The sequence below is a fragment of the Rana temporaria genome, chromosome 1, assembly GCF_905171775.1.
Source record: "Rana temporaria chromosome 1, aRanTem1.1, whole genome shotgun sequence".
NCBI classification, from domain to species: Eukaryota; Metazoa; Chordata; class Amphibia; order Anura; family Ranidae; genus Rana; species Rana temporaria.
In genome coordinates this window covers 172,207,450-172,228,867 of record NC_053489.1, presented here as the reverse complement: position 1 = coordinate 172,228,867, position 21,418 = coordinate 172,207,450, and the positions used below count along the sequence as shown (strand labels likewise).

The 21,418-nt window shown below is 41.2% G+C and overlaps 1 protein-coding gene across 2 annotated transcripts in view; it reads left to right on the top strand.

Moving 5' to 3' along the window:
- Positions 1-21,418, top strand: part of RPH3A (rabphilin 3A) — a 373,169-nt gene that overhangs the window by 190,454 nt on the left and 161,297 nt on the right. For both annotated transcript variants that reach the window (XM_040346131.1, XM_040346123.1), the window contains one exon: positions 3,304-3,447. In XM_040346131.1, coding sequence (XP_040202065.1) covers positions 3,304-3,447 — 144 coding nt within the window. The remainder of the gene's footprint in view (positions 1-3,303; positions 3,448-21,418) is intronic.

The window sequence follows — 21,418 nt, the reverse complement described above, 5'->3', positions numbered from 1 at the left end:
TGTACTTTCAAGAATCAATAGTGTTCTTGGTTGCTTATAATTGCTTTGTGCTTATGGACATGTATATTGATAGAACAAAGTACGTCAGAATGGACTGGATCAAATAGAAGTCAAAGACAGCAAGATTATTGTAACTGAACTGATTATATCTAAATGGATAGTTGAGATAAGATTTCCACTGTTGCACAGGATGCTGGTGCCCCTTTTTAAATGTCAGCAACCATGTTCATGCTTGTAAATCGTATTTAGAAAGTGGAAATAATAGATGCTGAGTGCAAAATATTGTTACAGGTCAGCCTGAAAAAAACATCTTTGTTTCAGTTAATGGAAGGCAGCAAGTTACTATTTCACATGAGAGTTAATCTGGCCATACATTTTACAATGTTCTTATTCAATTTCCTTTAGACATACCTTTGTAGTGCAAAGGAAAACTGTAGATGAAAATTGTATAATATACGGGCAGCCTTATATACAGTGTGTGTGTGTGTGTGTGTGTATATATATATATATATATATATATATATATATATATATATATATATATATATACACACTATATTATCAAAAGTATTGAGACACATGAACTTTAATGGCATCCCAGTATTATTCCGTAGGGTTCAATATTGAGTTGGCCCGCCATTTGCAGCTATAACAGCTTCAACTCTTCTGGGAAGGCTGTCTACAAGGTTTAGTAGTATGTCTATGGGAATATTTGACCATTCTTCCAGGAGTGCATTTGTGAGGTCAGGCACTGATGTGAACGAGAAGGCCTGGCTATGAGTCTCCTCAGTCTCTGCTCTAATTCATCCCAAAGGTGTTCTATCGGGTTGAGGTCAGGACTCTGTACAGGCCAGTCAAGTTCCTCCACCCCTCATCCATGTCTTTATGGACATTGCTTTGTGCATGGGTCCAAATCATTTGGTGGAGGGGGGATTAGGGTGTGAGGTTGTTTTTCAGGGGTTGCACTTGGCCCCTTAGTTGCAGTAAGGGAATTCTTAAGGCGCCAGCATACCAAGACATTTTGGACAATTTCATGCTCCCAACTTTGTGGGAACAGTTTAGGAATGGCCCCTTCCTGTTCCAACATGACTGTGCACCAGTGCACAAAGCAAGGTCCATAAATACATGGATGATCTCTAATAGTCGAGCAACCTGGAACAGATCTACAGTTCTCTAATAGTCTTCTGCAGAATTTTCCCAGTCCCCAGCCACATCTATAGCACTCTTTCACCATCTCCTATTTTATGGTTGCAGTTTCTATGTTTGAAGTTACTATATACAGTATACGGTATTTAAATACAGTATTCACAGTATAAAACTATACATCTGTAATGTAATATTAAATATATTATTTTGCATGTTTTTTGTAAAACCCTGTGTGCGATGTATACGGGAGACTGGTACATTGGCAGCAGGAAAATGTTTCCCAGGGCATGAAAAATAGAACCCATTTAGCTGTTACTGGTGACTGGTTATGCACAGCAGAGGACAAGCTGAACCTGTTAGGCAGTCACTGGGCAAGTATACTAATTTGCCATAGTGTATTTTAATTGCAGTGTTTCTATTTTTCTGCATTATCATGCTAATCCAGTGGCTTCAAAATGTAAGAAGTCACTCACCAGATCAAATATGCAGACAAGAAGTTCTGATTTTGCTCTGACCTTATGCTCTTAATGTTTGATCTAAATCAGAGATGCTAAGTATTGGACCCAAGATAGGCAGGCAGCTGAACGCCAAAGACGTTCAGCAGTGGCAACTTGTATTCTGCTCAGTGCAGGTTTCCTATAATATCCCTCAATAATGAACCAGGTTCTTTTAACCACAAACGTGTTTATTACTATCAGGGCTTTTTTTCTCAGAGATTAGGTGCAGGAACTCCCCCTTTCTGAGTCACCCCATTTCTCTTCCCCCTACCCACCTCCAAGGACCATTCCTTGGCTCCACCCCCTGCCCATCTTTCACTACTGCCCTTTATAGAGAATACAGAACCAAGCATAATTTTTTGGTGCCAAGTAATTTGTATGAAATTTGTTAATAACAAGAAAAGCAGTAAAATAGATCCCTTTCAGCCAGCAACACCAATAGAACCTCCAGCAACAATAGATCTCCCTACAACAATAAGGGACCACCGGTAGCAAAATATCCCCCAGCAAAAATAGACCCCCAGTAACAATAGACTCCCCTGCAACAATTGACCCCCGGCAGCAACAACAGATATCCCCACAGCCAGCATCAAGAGACCCCCCATCAGCCAGAAACTATAGACCCCTCCCTCAACAGTAGATCTCTCCCAGTAACAACAGACTTCCTCAGCAACAATAGATCCTCCCCATGCTAAAAAAGACCCTCAAAGCTACAATAGATCCCCCAGCAGCCAGCATCAGCAGACCCTTCAGCACACCCCAGCACCCCTTGCACACATTTAGTCCTGGAGGTGCCGGAACTGCGTTCCCCCGCATTCATGCTGAAAAAAAGCCCTGATTACTATATATCATGGCTCACCATATGTGTTTTTGTTATAAAACCTAGTCTTCAGGGTTTCTGGGAGTAGACTTTCATTGTGTCACTGGGTTCATGATCAGACTATCCTCAACTAATTCCAAAAATCATGCATTGTGTGGGGTTTCAGTGTTTTCAAATTGCCATTGACCCATTTCCTACAATTGTTCAATCATACAAATCGGAAAATAATCATCAGTAATTGAAATACTGCATGTCTTTTGCTTTAGCGAGTTGATTTTATGTTAAAAAAGATGTATGTTAAAATTTTAACTGAAGGCAGTTTTTTAACACCTGTCAGGTTTGTATTACTGTCTGTGTGCCCATTAGGGAGATTCATGTCCTGGTTAGCATTGTCTCTGAAAGGGAATGAACATATAGGGAGTTATTTACGAAAGGCAAATCCACTTTGCACTACAAAAGCAAAATACAAGTGCAAAGTGCACTTGAAATTGCACTGAAAGTGCACTGGGAAGTGCAGTCGCTGTAGACCCGAGGGGGCCATGCAAGAAAAATAAAAAAACAGCATTTTAGCTTGCACATGATTGGGTAATAAAATGACCAGAGCTTCCCTTCATTTACGATCTTCCCCTCAGATTTACAGTGACTGCACTTCCAAGTGCACTTTCAGTGCAATGTAAAGTGCACTTTGCATTTGTAATTTGCACTTGTAGCGCAAAGTAGGTTTGCCTTTCGTAAATAACCCCCATAGTGTGGTTTTCTCAAATTTTACTGCAAAAGTGGAATTACACTTTAAATATGCTGTGGGTTCATTCATTTAAAACACACTTTTGTTATTTTTAGACTTGATGCTGGATGGTCTGTGCACCCAACATACCCCGGTGACCAAAGAAAACATGAAGACCTTACAGATGAAGAGAAGGAAATTATTAACAGAGTTATAGCACGGGCTTCAAAGATGGAAGAGATGGAGCAAGAGCGAATTGGGTAGGAATTTCTGTCTCCACATAACAAATGTTATTTTAGGATAATGTATCACACAGTTCCTTCTTTATTAAAGTTATATATTTACAGCATGCATATTTAATAGTAAGCCTGTACTGGCAGCACAGCAAAAATTATATTTGCCATAAGGTCTCTGAACATTTTAATGCTGTGTTAAACTTATTACTGTGGCTATTTAGCCAATGCATCATGTGTCCCTGGGCCATATCACTGTTTTAGATTAGCAGAGGTACTTAAAACAGTGATATGGTTCCCTAGTCAATGGTGGAACTTTGCGTGACAAAGCATGAACAATTAAGCACCTAAAGAATATGTTATCACAACATTTCATATTCCTGATATGTTCCTATTGTACCATGTACTTTTAAAAAAATCAGTATCCTGTTCTCTTTGTATTGCTTCCTTTGTGTGAAATACCAGATGTTCCTTCCTATCCCCCTGCTTTCCTTATTCAAAATGGCCACGCAAGGCATAGAAACACATCCCTCCCCAGCATGGTCAGTTTTCTGGCTGTGCTCCAACAGCCTGCCTGTCCTCCAATGATCTTCTGCTGACACAACCCCCTTGGACAGGAGTTTACTGGGAAAATCAGTTTACTGCAACTCCTTCACCCCACCCCTCTACGCCCCTTTTGCAGCTGAGAGCTGAGGTCATGTGATCACCACATGGTTAATAAACACTCACATTTCAGCAAATAAAACACGGCACCTCCATAGTCCAATATATGGCATTCAGACTCTGCTCACTGTGACAAATCCACTGCTACCCTGACAACTTACACCGTTAAGGCTTTCTCAGTTTGTGTTATCTGATGAAATGTGAGTGTTTTTTTTTACCGTTTTCAATAAAAATCGTGAGAACAATCTGCACTATCAGTGTCATTCTGCTTCCAACATATTATCTTGCCATTGGAAGATGGTCTGTGAGGAAAGAGGAAGACTGGAGTTGCGTTTGTACACATATACAGTAAATGTGAAAGTGAAGTTGGCTTCCTTTTATTAGTGGGGGGTCCAACAATTAAGGTGAGCATATAGTGCAGTGCTACTAACGTGATGACTCTCTGTGCAAATTATGTATATAATAATACCAGGAAAAAATCACTAATAACAATAACATAAAGTCCTTATTATAGGCATATATCAAAGAAAATTTCTTGATTGCTGTAAATGTCCATGATCATCAATCACCACCATGCTTCTTTTTAAACACTATTAAATTGTGCACACCTCCACCTGCTATTTTATCTGCTATCTGCTCACCTCAACAATGAGTCAGACTCAAAATATAGATCTTTTTTTTTTACAGTATAAAAAATATAGATCTTTAACTCTCATTCCTTAACAACCTCTCCTTTGTGCAGTGGGTCAGCTGTTTACCTTCAGCCCTTTATTATTTCAACAGATTCCAATAAAATTCCCACAGATACAGAGTAGATCCTTCATTTAGATAATCTCGCTTCTAAGACTCTCCTTCGCTCCTGGGTTATCGTTTCCAATGTCATGCAATCAAACACAGGAAACATATTATAGTGCTCTCTGTTTTAAAATGTATTAAATCACCCCCCCCCCTTAAAAAAGCACACTTACAAGATAAAAAAACATGAAATGTGTAATACTATAGCGTTTGTTTGCTCACCACCGTGGCTGCGGGATGTTGTGGGCTCGGCTCCTCCCCTTAGCATGTGTATCGACCTCTGATTGTTCTTCATCAGCAGATGGGTGGGATGAGGCAGCTCACCCATCTGCTGATGAAGACCAATCAGAGGTCAATACATGTATTTGGCAGTGTATTTTATATATTTGTAGACTAGATATTCTGTGTAAACTCTATATTCAGTCAGTGCAGGCATTGTAGTATATGTAAAACACAGTGCATTGAAGTGGTTAAGGGGAACCCCGCGCCAAAATTAAAAAACAAAATGGCGAGAGTCCCCCCCCCCCCCCAAATCGATACCAGGCCCTTCGGGTCTTGTATGGATTTTAAGGGGAACCCCGTGCCAGAATATAAAAAATTGCAAGGGGGTCCCCCCAAAATCCATACCAGACCTGAAGGGTCTGGTATGGATTTAAAAAAAAAAGCTCTGCCTCGATGGGAGGTGTCCTGCTGGCTGATGTCTCTTGGCTGTGACAGCTGTTATATAGGCAAGGTCAGAGCCACCCGGTGATGTAACCAGTTGACCCTGCCCCCTTCTAAAGTCACATGCTCATCCTCCCCTTTTCTGGCCTGCCATGGCTGCTTGCTCAAATAAAGGTCTGGTATGGATTTTGGGGAGACCCCCACTTTTTTTTCAATTTTGGCGCAGGGTTTCCCCTAAAATCCATACCACAAATGAAGGGTATGGTATGGATTTTGAGGGATAAATAGAGCTCTCATATAAGCTTTTAAAGAATCCCAATGAATCTCTTAAGATACAGAAGGCTTATTAACTGTACTCTGTGACCTTGGTCGTCATGCACTTTTCCGAACATGACAATGATCCAAAACACACATCTAAGACCACTGTTGCATTTCTGAAGAACAGGGCGAAAGTGGTTCAGTGGCCAAGTATGTCTCCTGATCTGAATCAAATTGGGGAACATCTATGGGAAATTCTAAAGAGATGAGTATCACTCTCCATCCAACATCCAGGCTCTAAACGAGGTCATTCTTGAAGAATGGAAAAATGTTGCAATATGTTGCTAACTTGTTCATTCCATGTCTAGAAGACTTGGTGCTGTCCTTAACCTGCCTGGCGGTATTCCCGAGTGTGACTCGGGGTGAGATTTTCAAGCTGCGATCGGTAACCCCGAGTCACACTCGGGCTTGCCTCGCTGGATGCAGAAAGAAGGTTTCTTACCTTTTCTCCGCGATATTTTTGGATAAAATGTTAAAAAAAAATACAGTGACCTTTGATTGCCCCCCAGTGCTTTCCAGTGCCCTGTATGCAGAATTACTATACCAGTGTCTGTATACTGCACAGCAATCATGGCAAAGCGCGCCTCTACTTCGTTATGCGACCTGCTGCCAAATAGCGACAGCGATACCGAATACCTTGCGGAGGATCTGAGTGACAGCAATGCGTGGGAAAGTTTGTCGGCGGATGCAGAAAGCGATGTGATTGACAATCCTGCACCTGTGCCCAACGATGTGCGAACTTGGTGCACAATTGATTGCACTACGGAGCACGTAGCGCCCCCTAGGTTTCCGTTCACAGGATCACCTGGGATAAAAGTGGACATAGAGGATGACAATCCCTTAGAATACCTCCGACTTTTTTTGACGGATGAGGTGATCGACAAAATCGTTTTGGAGACAAATCGGTATCAAGAACAGCAATCTGCTACCCACCAGCTATTTTCAAGGCGCAGAAAATGGGAGCCTGTGACCAGCGACGATATATGTAAATTCCTTGGCCTCCTAATTTTACAGGGAGTGGTGGAGAAACCTCTCCAAAAGTGGTACTGGACCACAAATAAATTATTGGCCACACCTTTTTTTGGAACTGTAATGTCCGAATATAGGTTTTCATTGATAATGAAATATTTGCACTTTGCAAATAACAAGGAATTCGATGAATGTTCTCATCCAGCTCCAAAGCTTAAAATTTTTTGGGATATTTACCAAATGATTCTGCAGAACTTCCAGCGGACCTATATACCTGAGAGGGACATTACAATTGACGAAAGTCTCATGGCCTACAAAGGTCGCCTAAGCTGGATTCAGTTCATTGCGTCTAAGCGAGCTCGCTTTGGAATAAAATCCTTTATGCTATGTGAGTCCAGCTCTGGCTATATCTGGAACTCAGTACTGTATACTGGCAAAGGGACCAAATTCTCCCCGAGATTCAGCGATTATGGAATGGCAACCGCTTCAGTCCTTTCATTGATAGAGCCCTTGCTCAACCAGGGCTACTGTATCACTACGGACAATTTCTATACGTCCCCAGAACTATACGAGTTCCTTCTTCTAAATAGGACGGACGCTTATGGGACTGTGAGGCCTAACCGGCGTGACATGCCGTCAGCATTTCCAAATAAAAAACTCGGGAAAGGAGAAGTGGCTGCATGGCAAAAGGGGAAAATGTTGGCTATGAAGTGGCGGGACAAAAAGGACGTTTCCCTTTTGAGCATGGTCCATAACACCTCGACCGCCATGGTCCATACCAAAGGTGGAAAAGATGTTCGAAAGCCACAGGTGGTGTTGGACTACAACCACACGATGGGAGGTGTGGACAGGGCTGACCAGGCCATGACTTTTTACCCTGCAATGAGAAAGCAGCAGAAAAAATATTATAAAAAGACTTTCCGACATCTTTTGGAGCAATGTCTCTGGAACTCTTTCATCCTGCTGAAAAAAAAAATGTCAGGTCTATGGTCCATGCAGACTTTATGTGGAAGGTGGCAGAACAAATTTTCCTGAAACACCAAACGCCAACGGCGGTAAACCGTTCTGGACGACTGGCTTCTGGGGTTGTAAATCCTGAGCGACTGACTGGTCGTCATTTTTTGGACCACGTACCACCCACTCCAAAAAAAACAGCACCCACACGGATGTGTGTGGTTTGCTGCTCCAAGCGTGACGCCAGCGGAAGGAAAATACGCAAAGAAACGCGCTACTGTTGTCTCGACTGCGATGTTGGACTTTGCGCCATACCGTGCTTTAAAGATTTTCATACCCGAGACATTTACTGAATTATGATTTTGCACCCCTGTTTGACCCCCCAAAAAATCATAGTATCTGAATATATTATTTGTTAAAATTTATTGAATAAAAAGTATTGTTGTTTTTAAATTATTATTTGTTATTATTTATTATATTATAATTTATGATTTTGTGTTTCAAACTTTGTCATAGTCTATTAGAGACTCTGGTTTGGACAGATTTAGGAGAGTTATTCCTAAGAATTGCAGGCCTGCAATCTAAAACGCCAAATTTCCATGCAAAATAATGGTACCGCTTTCAGCACCTTTTTTCTGAAAGAATCATACCGCCAGGGAGGTTAAACATCATGGAAGTCATACAAAATACTAGGTATAGTAGTTTTTGTTGTGTGGGTATTCATTTTTGCATCAATTTAAGTAAAACTGAAGATTTTGTAATCCAAGTTATATTATTAACTTTACTTTCATGTAATGAGCTAAACAAATGTTCTGTATAATTCAGTTTTGTAAAAAGTTTGGAAATTGTTCTTGTGTCCATTGAGATATTGATTAAAATCTTACATATTAAAGGGGTGTACTAATTTATATATATATATATATATATATATATATATATATATATATATATATATATATATATATATATATATATTATTTTATTTAGATCGTGTGTATAATTTATTGATTTGGGGTCTTTGCACTCATAACGCTTCACTGATGTTATGTTGTAGTGATAGCTGCCTTTGATTATTTATCGAAGGCACATGGGGCTTCTATTATATATTTTAGTGTAATAATACTGCTCTAATTCTACACGACCGTTTTTCGGGATGTAAAAAATGAAGTTTTTTTTAATGTCATTAAAAACGATTGTGTGTGGGCTCCAGAGCACTTTTCACGACGTAAAAAATGGGCATTAAAAATTTAGAACATGCTCTAAATTTTCACGTCGTTTTTAACGTTGTCATTTTTAACGTCGTAAAAAATGGTCGTGTGTGGGTTTTAACGACGTGAAGAAAACACGCATGCTCAGAAGCAAGTTATGAGACGGGAGCGCTTGTTCTGGTAAAACTAGCATAATGGAGATAGTACATTCGTCACGCTGTAACAGACTGAAAAGCACGAAGACTGAAAAGCGCGAATCGTCTCTCACCAAACTTTTACTAACACAAAATCAGCAAAAGCAGCCCCAAGGGTGGCGCCATCCGAATGGAACTTCCCCTTTATAGTGCCGTTGTACGTATTGTACATCACCGCGCTTTGCTAGAGCATTTTTTTTCACGATCGTGTGTAGGCAAGGCAGGCTTAACAATAATCGGGTTGAAAAAAACGTTGTTTTTTCTAGACCATTAAAAATGGTCGTGTGTACGTGGCATAAGAACCTGGCAACAAGTCATCTTTCTGATATTAGAAGTATTTCAGGATATAGAATTAGAACATTTTTTGCTGCTGGGACAGAGCAAATTGGTTTGAAGACTAGACAGCAATAATACATGGGCCCTTCATGTGTAATTTAGATTTTTTTTCTTGTTTCATACCCATAAATATGGTTGTAGCGAACATGGGAGTGCAGGCTGACATAGTCAGTGCCTTGTCAGCTTTATACCCCATTCCCTTTTCATCTGCATTGTCACATTTATAAAATATATGTGCAATATCACAGTGGGAAATAGATTTGCAAATTGTAAGACATATTTAATCATGGTCATTTGGTGCACCAAACTCAACATTTGTCCCTTGTGTATCTTGTGTTGGGATTCTACACCATTCATTACATCTTGTTAAAAAGGAGGAATGAGAAAAGTGAGATTATTGATTGCTCCAGAGTTTGTCACTATAAAATAGTACAATGTGTTTGTACTTATAGGTGGCAGAGACAGAGAGGCAGCCTGTCCCTGTATAGTTATCAGCCACTGTCAGGCCTCGTACACACGACAGAGTTTCTCGGCAGAATTCGGCGAGAAACTCGGTCAGAGCCGGATTCTGCCGAGAAACTCTGTCGTCTGTACACTTTTGGCCCGATGGAGCCGCCGAGGAGCTCGTCGAGAAAATAGAGAACATGTTCTCTATTTTCTCGTTGTTCTATGGGAGAAAGCGGCCCGCCGAGCTCCTCGGCGGCTTCATCCCTGAACTCGACGAGGAACTCGATGTGTTTGGCACGTCGAGTTCCTCTGTCGTGTGTACGAGGCCTCAGAAGAAGGCTTACTCATTTACTATAAGCTTATATTTAGAGTATTTTAGACTATCACACATTACTCCAAGGCAGCTTCAAGTCTCGTAGATTAATATGCATTAAGAACTTAAAGCGGGAGTTCACCCAAAAAAAATGTTAACATTACATTCAGCCGAGTTGTCAGAATGACAATCGGCTGTTTTTTTTAATTTTATCCACGTACATACCGTATTTTCACCGCCGCTTCGGGGTATGTCTTCTGCTGGACTGGGCGTTCCTAATTGATTGACAGGCTTCCGACCGTCGCATACTGCGCGTCACGAGTTGCCGAAAGAAGCCGAACGTCGGTGCTCAGGCGCCGTATAGAGCCGACTCGCAGTCTGGCTTCTTTCGGCAACTCGTGACACGCTGTATGCGACGGTCGGAAGTCTGTCAATCAATTAGGAACGCCCAGTCCTGCAGAAGACATACCCGGAAGCGGTGGTGAAAATACGTTATGTACGGGGATAAAGTAAAAAAAAACAGCCGATTGTCATTCTGACAACTCGGCTGAATGTAATGTTAAACATTTTTTTTGGGTGAACCTCCGCTTTAAGCAATTTTAAAATTTTCACTTTGGGATTGTTTATTTAGCAATAATTTGGTCATTAGATAGGACAACAAACTTTTACATTTTGTGCTAAAATTTGAAGGGAAGGTGTGTTTTTTTTTTTGCACAATTTTTATTGCATCAATGAATATAATTAGAAACAGATTGCAAACAAAATAGATAAAAAATAATAATTAAAAAAAAATCTGATATTAGAAAAGGGGAGAAGTGATGAGTAGTTAATTAGGGTTGGGATAATAACAAGTTGAATGGGAATACACTTTAAAAAAAAAAATGTAATTGGTATTTTAACTTGTAAAATGTCTTTCACTCTTGTCATATGTTGATCACACTTTTGATCATCATATGCATTAAATAGTAAATACATTGAAATGATATATGGTTACTTTGTATTTACTTAATGACCCTTGCAGAGGATCTTCTAGTGCAATTTTAGGTAGCTGAGTTTTGACAGCTTTTGTAGCAATTCTGATCTACCATTTTGAAACAGGACACAGAAAACACAGCCTATAAATGTTGTTGATGTTTTTGGGGCTATTTCCTATTTTTTTTTTCTTTTAAAGTGTATTTTGTGCGTGTACTCGAGAGAGGAGCCGGACTGCAGGAGTTGGGAGTAGGCAGGCCTCCCCCAGAGGCAATCTGCCACCTTTCTCCATGCCCCGGGTGGCAATGGTGGGTGTGTGAGGGGGTCTTCCCACACAGCCCGCCCTACCTGCTCCGCTTTGAAGCCCAACGGGGCAGAGGGACTCCCTATAAGGGAGTGAGAGGATCTAGCCCGCTCAACCAGCCCTGTTAGTCCTTCGCCTCTCTTTTTAGAGACTGCGTGGTCAAAGTGCGTGCATGTTAACCCAATTTCGAGTGCGTGTAAGTGTGGGGGTTTTTGCGGGAGGGGGGTAGGCGTACTAAGAGCAAGCTTACCTCGCATAGCACACCCACGGGGAGCCGGGCTGAGACCACCAAACTCAATTCACATGTAGCTGAGACCGGGATCTGAACCTCTAGCTGCAGAGGTGAATGGCTTGTCAGCGCAGTGCTAATCGCGTTGAGCCTACGCAGCTCCTATTTCTAATGTCCTCAAATAGTAAGAGTAAACCACCAGCCCCTGGTCATAGAGGACAGCTCTGCAGCCTCTATAAACATTTTCAGCATTCAGCACTTCCAGCATATCTGGATGCCTGTGTCCCCTTCTGTTCACCACGGTTCCTCCCACCAACCCCTCAGTGCTGAGTCCTATACTGACGTATGGGTAAAACTGCACTTTACAAAGAATTTTTACTTTGTACAACCTACTGTATTCCAGTGGAGTTGACAAGCTAATGTTCCTTCTATAGGCATATAATTACACACACATATACATGCATTCTGGGGTAAGTTTACTTCCATTTCTGTTAATATACCAATTTGCACTGAGAAGTACATGAAGAAAATGAATACAACTACAAGCAGAACATAAAAAATGCTATGCATACCCAGTACATCTATAACACATTTACTATCCAAAATCATGCAGCTAATAAGCTCTAACATTGTTTCATCTGTGATTTTTATACACTAATGCCACGTACACATGACCGTTTTTCATGGCAAGAAAAATATTTTTTTTTTAAATGGTTGTTAAAAACGGTCGGGTGTAGGCTCCAGAACATTTTTCTCATCGTTTTTCATGTCGTGAAAAACGGTCGTGTGTATGCTTTAACAAGGGGGAAAAAAACGTGCATGCTCAGAAGCAAGTTATGAGATGGGGAAATTAGCATAAACAGCCCAAAGGGTGGCGCCATTCAAATAGAACTTCCCCTTTATAGTGCCGTCGTACGTGTTGTACATCACCGCACTTAGCTCAAGTATTTTTTTTCATGATCGTGTGTATGCAACGCAGGCTTGAGAGGAATCACATTGAGAAAAACGTTGTTTTTTTCAATGACATGAATAATGGTTGTGTGTACGCAGCATTAGGTTCTGGGGACAGCGGTACACAGAAGGTAGATAGGACTAAAGCCCTGACTCCAGTGTCAGTTATTAATCAAATTTCGATTCAGTTTTTTAGTCATATGAATTGTTTTTAAGTCGTATTTAGGTTGACTAAATCCTCCAGTGCATTTTAGTCCACTACAATCTAATGGATTTAGTTAAATGGTAATGCATTATTTAAAGGATAATATATATATATATATATATATATATATATATATATATATATATATATATATATATATATATATATATATATATATATATATATATATATATATATATATATATATAATATAGCACATATAATTGCGACACTAATAATATTGTAATTGAATGTTATTAAAAATTGTCTTTCCTTTTCAATCTGCAACCAATAGAATTTTCTGAGAATGCATTGCAATATGGCTACCTAGAGTTGTTCTGACCACTCCCCAGAAACCTAATTTCCTGCTTTGTGTGATTGGCTCACCAATTTTCCCAGAAATCTGCACTAAGAAACAGGTCAGATTTCAGGCATCCCCTGCAACAAAAAATTTATTTTTGGAGAGATACTTTCAATAAGAGCATAGTTACATAGTTAGTCAGGTTGAAAAAAGACACAAGTCCATCCAGTTCAACCACAAAAAATAAAAAAACAAAATAAAAAACACAGTAAAATCCTATACACCCAACTCCATACCCACAGTTGATCCAGAGGAAGGCAAAAAACCCCAGCAGAGCATGATCCAATTTGCTACAGCAGGGGAAAAAATTCCTTCCTGATCCCCCGAGAGGCAATCGGATTTACCCTGGATCAACTTTACCTACAAATCTTAGTACTCAGTTATATTCTGTACATTTAGGAAATAATCCAGGCCTTTCTTAAAGCGGAGCTCCACCCGATTTTTAAGTAATTTGTAATATTTCTAATACTAAAAAACAATACCGAAATGGATATTTAAGTTTAATAAATATGTACATTACCTGAGTTCTTCGTTTGCCTTCCGGTCTGGAGCCTTCGGGTTTTCCTCGGGTTATTCTTATTTCCTGTCCCACGCTGCGTCTTCTGGGAGCTTGTTTCATAGCTCCCTCGTTGTCCTATTCTGGCCTAGACGAAACATCGCGTGATTTCGGGGGCCATTGCTATGGCAACACAGACGCTGACGCCCATGGTCCGTGCTGCGTGTGCGCATGCGCGAGATCGAGCGGTGGATGCTGGGAACACAGCATCACCGCAACCAGGAAGTCCCTGCCCGTATCGAATGCCCACACTACAAATGGCAACGGAAGGAATATAAGTCTTTCTTCAGCACACAAAGGGAGCGGAGCGGACGTTAGAGCGGAGAGAAGTAAGTTAATTTAACCCCTGCAATTAGCTATGTAACTAGACAAAAAAAAAAAAAACGTAATTGCATGGGAGATCCGCTTTAAAGCAATCTACTGAGCTGGCCAGAACCACCTCTGGAGGGAGTCTGTTCCACATTTTCACAGCTCTTACTGTGAAAAAACCTTTCCGTATTTGGAGGTGAAATCTCTTTTCCTCTAGACGTAAAGAGTGCCCCCTTGTCCTCAGTGTTGACCGTAAAGTGAATAACTCAACACCAAGTTCACTGTATGGACCTCTTATATATTTGTACATGTTGATCATATCCCCCCTTATTCTCCTCTTCTCAAGAGTGAATAAATTCAGTTCCTCTAATCTTTCCTCATAGCTGAGCTCCTCCATGCCTCTTATCAGTTTGGTTGCCCTTCTCTGCACTTTCTCCAGTTCTCCGATGTCCTTTTTGAGAACTGGTGCCCAAAACTGAACTGCATATTCCAGATGAGGTCTTACTAATGATTTGTACAGGGGCAAAATTATATCTCTGTCTCTGGAGTCCATACCTCTCTTAATACAAGAAAGGACTTTGCTTGCTTTGGAAACCGCAGCTTGGCATTGCATGCCATTATTGAGCTTATGATCTACCAAAACCCCAAGATCCTTCTCCACTACAGATCCCCCCAGTTGTACTCCCCCTAGTATGTATGATGCATGCATATTCTTAGCCCCCAAGTGCATAACTTTACATTTATCTACATTAAACCTCATCTGCCACTTAGTCGCCCAATTAGACAGAGCATTGAGGTCGGCTTGTAAATTGGAGACATCCTGCAAGGACGTTATTCCACTGCATAGCTTGGTGTCATCTGCAAAGACAGAGGCATACAGGCCCAGCAGATTTTCCCATTAGTACCCTGCAACTGCACACCTGACAGTTAATTATGAAACCACTCCCATTAGACCCACTCAGAACAGAGGCACAGACAAACACGCATTGATTACTTCAAAATAACAAAAGGTAGGAATCTGCAATAAAGTTTGTTATAATGCTTGCAATTTACACAGTTATACATAAAACCAAATTTTATAAACAAAAATAGCCTTTTGACAAACAGAAGTGCAACTCTAAATTCTAACAAACGCAAAAAAATGTAAACTCTATTGACTGTAATGCCATTGCACATATTACCTGAATATATTACCAACATTAAATAGTAAGAAAAAAATAAATAAGAAACGCTTTTTTCTTTCAGCAGCTTAGTAGATGCCCACTACATATTCTTATGTGGTAGTGCAATGTTAAAGTGATTGTAAAGGCTCGTATTTTTTCTAAAAAAATATTAAATATGTTATACTTACCTGTTCTGTTGCAGTGAATTTGCACAGAGCAGCCCAGATCCTCCTTTTCTCGGGTCCCTCTTCTGTGGTCCTCGCCCCTCCCTCCTGTTCAGTGCCCCCACAGCAAGCAGCTTGCTATGGGTGTACCCGAGCTGAGTCACAGCTCCCTGTGTCCATTCAGACACAGAGCCCCGCCCTCTCTCCCCTGATTGGCTAGTTGACTTTGATTGACAGCAGCGGGAGCCAATGGCGCTGTTGTTGTGCTTCAGCCAACTAGAAAGGAAAATCTCGAACAGCTGAGACAACGTGTATTTAACTGTGATTTCTCAAAATAACTCCCAAGAGATCTGCTTTTTCCTTACTAAACCTGTCGTGCACAGGTAAACGTATGCTGGTTATATATGTAGCGCCCCTTTACTTTCAGAGAGGACTCTATGTTAAATTTAGTGGGGAATGAGTGAGTTATGTTGCTCTCATTCTTGATTTTTGACAAATTTGGCTGCTGCCAAATCTGGATTGTTCTGTGGGTCAGTCTGCGTTCCAGGGATGCAGTTCCATCTCTGGGCGGCAGGTGGCGCCAGAGTGGTCCAGGCGAAGCCGCTTCTTCCCATCAGCCAATTGGAGGAGTTTTCCCTCGCGGGGCATGCTGGGGAGGGGTATTTCTGTGCCGGAGGCCGATGTTCTGGGTTCTTTGCGGGTTCCTGGTTCCAGGTGCGGCACCCACCTTTAGGGTGCATACACACACCTTTAGGGCGCTACATATAGATCTCTGATCTATCAAAGGGATGAAAAGAACAATTCGTTTTTCAAACCTTTGTGTCCATTTCCATTATGATCTCCTACCTAAGGTCTGCTGGTAGCCTAAATACCTGGAGGATTTACATACAACTGCTACAAAAATATTCATCTCATGCCACAAGTTGATTTGTTGTATGTTATTGTGGTAATAGTATCGTTGCAAACTGAATTTTGTGTTCTAGGATTCCTATTCATAAGGTCAATGTCACACCTGTGATCTTGTCACTGACAAGAACTTGCCAACAAAAGGATTGCTAGAATATGCAGGGAGCACACCCAACTACTTTGTATGTGTCAGTTCCTCAGCAGGTGTTGTCACTTCCTCGCTGTCAAAAATGCTGCAAAACATTGCAAAATGTAATTCGCTCAGGAGAGATTGATTCTCATCCAGCTGGCAAGGGAGTGATACATGCAAGCAGGAGAGGGTTTCATCTCCATGTGTCCTCCAAAGCGATACCTTTGCTGGCAAGTTCTCGCCACTGACAGGATTGTAATAGTGGCATTGGCCTAAGACAGACTGTTGATTTTGAATGTCAAAGTATTTCATCCCCTGCGGATTTTGTACATTTGCCCACTGACAAAGAAATAATCAGTCTATAATGTTATTGATACCTGTAGGTTTATTTTACCTTTTAAAACTTTTTTTTTTTTTTTTTGAGAGACAGAATAACAACAAAAATATCCAGGAAAAAAAAGAATTTAAAAAAGTTATTAATTGAATAGCATTTTACTGAGTGAAAGAAGCTCTCATGTGTCTTTTGTACAGGTAAGGAGCTGAGATTAGAAGCACTCTATTAAAGGGAGTGCTCCTTTCAATTTGTTACCTGTATAAAAGACACCTGTCCACAGAAGCAATCAATCAGATTCCAATCTCTCCACCATGGCCAAGACCAAAGAGTTTTCCAAGGCTGTCAGGGACAAAATGTGTAGGTCTACACGAGACTGGAATGGGCTAAAAGACCATCGCCAAGCAGCTTGGTGAGAGGTTGACAACAGTTGGTGCGATTATTCACAAATGGAAGAAACACAAAATAACTCAATCTCCCTCGGTCTGGAGCTCTATGCAAGATCTCATCTCATGGAGTTTCAATTATCATGAGAATGGTGAGGAATCAGCCCAGAACTACACGGCATCAATGATCTCAAGGCAGCTGGGACCATAGGGCCAGATTCACGTAGCCCGGGTGCAGCGTAACGTAACCGATTTAGGTTACACCGCCGCAAATTTTCTGTCTAAGTGCCCGATCCACCAAGCACTTACCTGGAAGTTTGCGGCGGTGTATCCTAAATTCATCCGGCGCAAGGCGGGCCAATTCAAATGGGGCGGGTACCATTTAAATTAGGCGCGCTCCCGCGCCAGACGTACTGCGCATGCTCCCGATGCAAATTTCCCGACGTGCCTTGCGCGAAATTACGACGCGCCGACGTTTTGTGAATCGCGACGTAAAAAAAAAGACTTGCGCCGGTAAGAAAAAAAAAAAAAAAAATTTAAAAGCGACGCGGGAAAGACTTTTACATGGTGTAGTAATTTTACACTTTGTAAAAAGTGCCCTATCTTTGCGATGGCAAACTAACACTTGCGGCGACGTAACGACGGGAAAAAGTTTTGTGGATCGCCGTAACTGCTAATTTGCATACCCAACGCTGGTTTACGACGCAAACTCCCCTCGGCGGGGGCCGCGCTACTGCATCCTAAGATCCGACAGTGTAAAACTATTACACCTGTTGGATCTTGGGAATATCTATGCGTAACTGATTATATGAATCAGTCGCATAGATAGAAACAGGGATACGACGGCGTATCAGCAGATACGCCGTCGTATCCCTTTTGTGAATCTGGCCCATAGTCACCAAGAAAACAATTGGTAACACACTATGCCGCGAAGGACCAAAATCCTGCAGCGCCTGCAAGGTCCCCCTGCTCAAGAAAGCACATGTACAGGCCCGTCTGAAGCTTGCTAATAAACATTTGAATGATTCAGAGGAGAACTGGGTGAAAGTGTTGTGGTCAGATGAGACCAAAATCAAGCTCTTTGGTATCAATTCAACTCGCTGTGTTTAGAGGAGGAGGAATGCTGCCTATGACCCCAAGAAAACCATCCCCACCACCAAATAAGGGGGAGGAAAGTTTATGCTTTGAGGGCGTTTTTCTGCTAAGGGGACAGGACAACTTCACTGCATCAAAGGGAAGATGGACGGGGCCATGTACCGTAAAATCTTCCCTCAGCCAGGGCATTAAAATGGATCGTGGATGGGTATTCCAGCATGACAATGACCCAAAACACACGGCCAAGGTAACAAAGGAGTGTCTCAAGAAAAAGCACACTAAGGTTCTGGAGTGGCCTAGCCAGTCTCCAGACCTTAATCCCATAAAAAAATATGTGGAGGGAGTTGAAGGTTCCAGTTACCAAATGTCAGCCTTGAAACCTTAATGACTTGGAGAGGATCTGCAAAGCGGAGTGGGACAAAAATCCCTCCTGAGATGTGTGCAAACCTGGTGGCCAACTACAAGAAACGTCTAACCTCTGTGATGACCAACAAGGGTTTTGCCACCAAGTACTAAGTCATGTTTTGTGAAGGGGTCAAATACTTATTTCACTCATTAAAATGCAAATCAATTTATAACTTTTTTGAAATGCATTTTTCTGGATATTTTTTTTATTCTGTCTCTCACTGGTAAAATAAACCTACCATTAAAATTATAGACTGATCATTTCTTTGTCAGTGAGCAAACATAAAAAATCAGCAGGGGATCAAATACTTTTCCCCCTTACTGTACAAACAAATGCCCATTGCCCCACCTATAACTGGCTTTTGTATCAAGGAGCACATGGAAGTTCGTCACATGTCAAACAAAACCAAAGAAAATTCCCACCTCAACTTACCGACTAGTCTTCAACCACCTGAGTTATCCTGTCTTACAGTATGCATTAAAAACAGGGGTTTTTCTTGCACGCATTTGCAACTACATGCGTAAGCTGCAGAGCCACTTCACAGCACACAAGTATTATCTGCAGTCCTAACTCTAAATTTTGAGAGCCTCCACAGTGGAAGAACATGCATGTTTGAGAATGCCAACACCTCTACATGTGAAAATGACTATGATGTACAGTATATTTATATAACAGTGAATGTGATTTTCACTAAACAGTCAGGCCCAGATTCACGTAGAATCGCCTATCTTTAGGCAGGCGTAGCGCATCTCAGATACACTACGCCGCCGTAACTTAGAGCAGCAGGTCCCGTATTCTCAAAGAACTTGCGCTTTAAGTTACACTACGCCGGTATAAGCCCGCCTAATTCAAATGTGGAAGTGGTGGGCGTGTTTTATGTAAATTAATCGTGACCCCACGTATTTGACGCTTTTAACGAACGGCTCATGCGCCGTCCGTGGACAAATCCCAGTGCGCATGCTCCAAATTACGCCGCAAAGACTCAATGCTTTCGACGTGAACGTAACTTACGCACAGCCCCATTCACGGACGACTTACGTAAAACGACGTAAAACGTGAAAAATTTTACGCTGTTCCGACGTCCATACCTAACATTGGTGCGCCTCATCTACGCCTCATAGAGCAGGGGTAACTTTACGCCCAAAAAAGCCTTACGGAAACTACGTAAAAAAATGCCCCGGGCGGACGTACGTTTCTGAATCGGCGTATCGACCTAATTTACATATTCTACGCGTAAATATACGGAAGCGCCACCTAGCGTCCATCGTAAATATGCAACTAAGATACAACGGCGTAAGAGACTTACACCAGTCGGATCTTAGGGAAATCTATGCGTAACTGACTCTAAGAATCAGGCGCATAGATACGACCCCGCACACTCAGAGTTACGATGGCGTATCTGGAGATCGCCATCGTAACTCGCATGTGAATCCGGGCCTCAGTGTTTTGAATGACAGTGATTAATTCACCTTTGCTGAATGTTTGGGGAAACCACAATCGCTGCATTATAAATATCCCCCTATAAATGCTTGTGATGTTTACACCACCTGGCTGCATCTGTATGATCAGCTGCACTGTAGGCATCTCATTCAGGAATGCAATATATTGGGGATGACTTACAAAAGGCACATAGGTTGTTCAATTTGCAAAGGGGAATTTTTTTTTTTTTTACTTTTGCTAGGGAAATTTCTATTAGTGTATTGAATGTGGGGAAAGTTCACTTCGCAAAAAATTCCCAATCACTTGCAAAGAAAAAATATATATATTTTGCTTGCACATGATTGGATGATCGAAGTCAACAGAGCGACACCTCATTCACGAAGCTAAGGGAAAAGTCCCTTGAACAGTGAACAGCTTATTTGCAATTAATATATCAACCTCTATGTGTTCAGGCCTGACCAATTGAACTGCATTGCTGTATTTTCACATTGCAAAGGAAAATAAATTGAGATGGTAAATTGCCTTTATTGGCTTGGAATCAAGTGTGGAATAAGAAACGTGCCTTCTGGCTATGAAATATGCCTTGTCTTACAGATCCTCTGTTTTTGTTTGAGCTGCTTTGACTGTATGAGTAGAAATGCAGATTTTAACCTTTCATATTGGGAATGGACTGTGTGGTATAATTGTGAAGGCAGTTGTTACTTCTTATCTTTTTGACAAGCAGAGTAAATTGGAATTATACAGCTGTACTGGCCTTCCAGTTATAAAGACAGAAGCAATTATTTCAAGACAATGAGGGGCAAACAGTGTGTTCTAAAATTAGCTCAGGTCAGCTTTAACCCCTTATTTTCAGATGTATAAAGACTTTTTTCTTTGTGGTGTACACACTCAATGGATAAATGTATGCCAATTAAAATTGTTCACTTGTCATAATAAAAGTTTAAACCCCAGGCAAATAAAAAAAAAGTATATACATTATGTTTTAACTCAATGTTTGGATTTACACCCTTACATTTTTTATTCCATGGGACGCCTTGATCTATTAAAGCATATAAGAAAAGTATTACACCGCATTTACTGAATGTAGCTAAATTATTAATCCCAAGGCTCTGGAAACAGACCCTGTGCCCCACTCTATTAGAGTGGAAAAGGGAGGTTAAGTTAATAATGGAAGCCAAAAGATGGGTCCATGTAGTGAAGGGTCAACAAGAAAAATTTAAAAAGAGATGG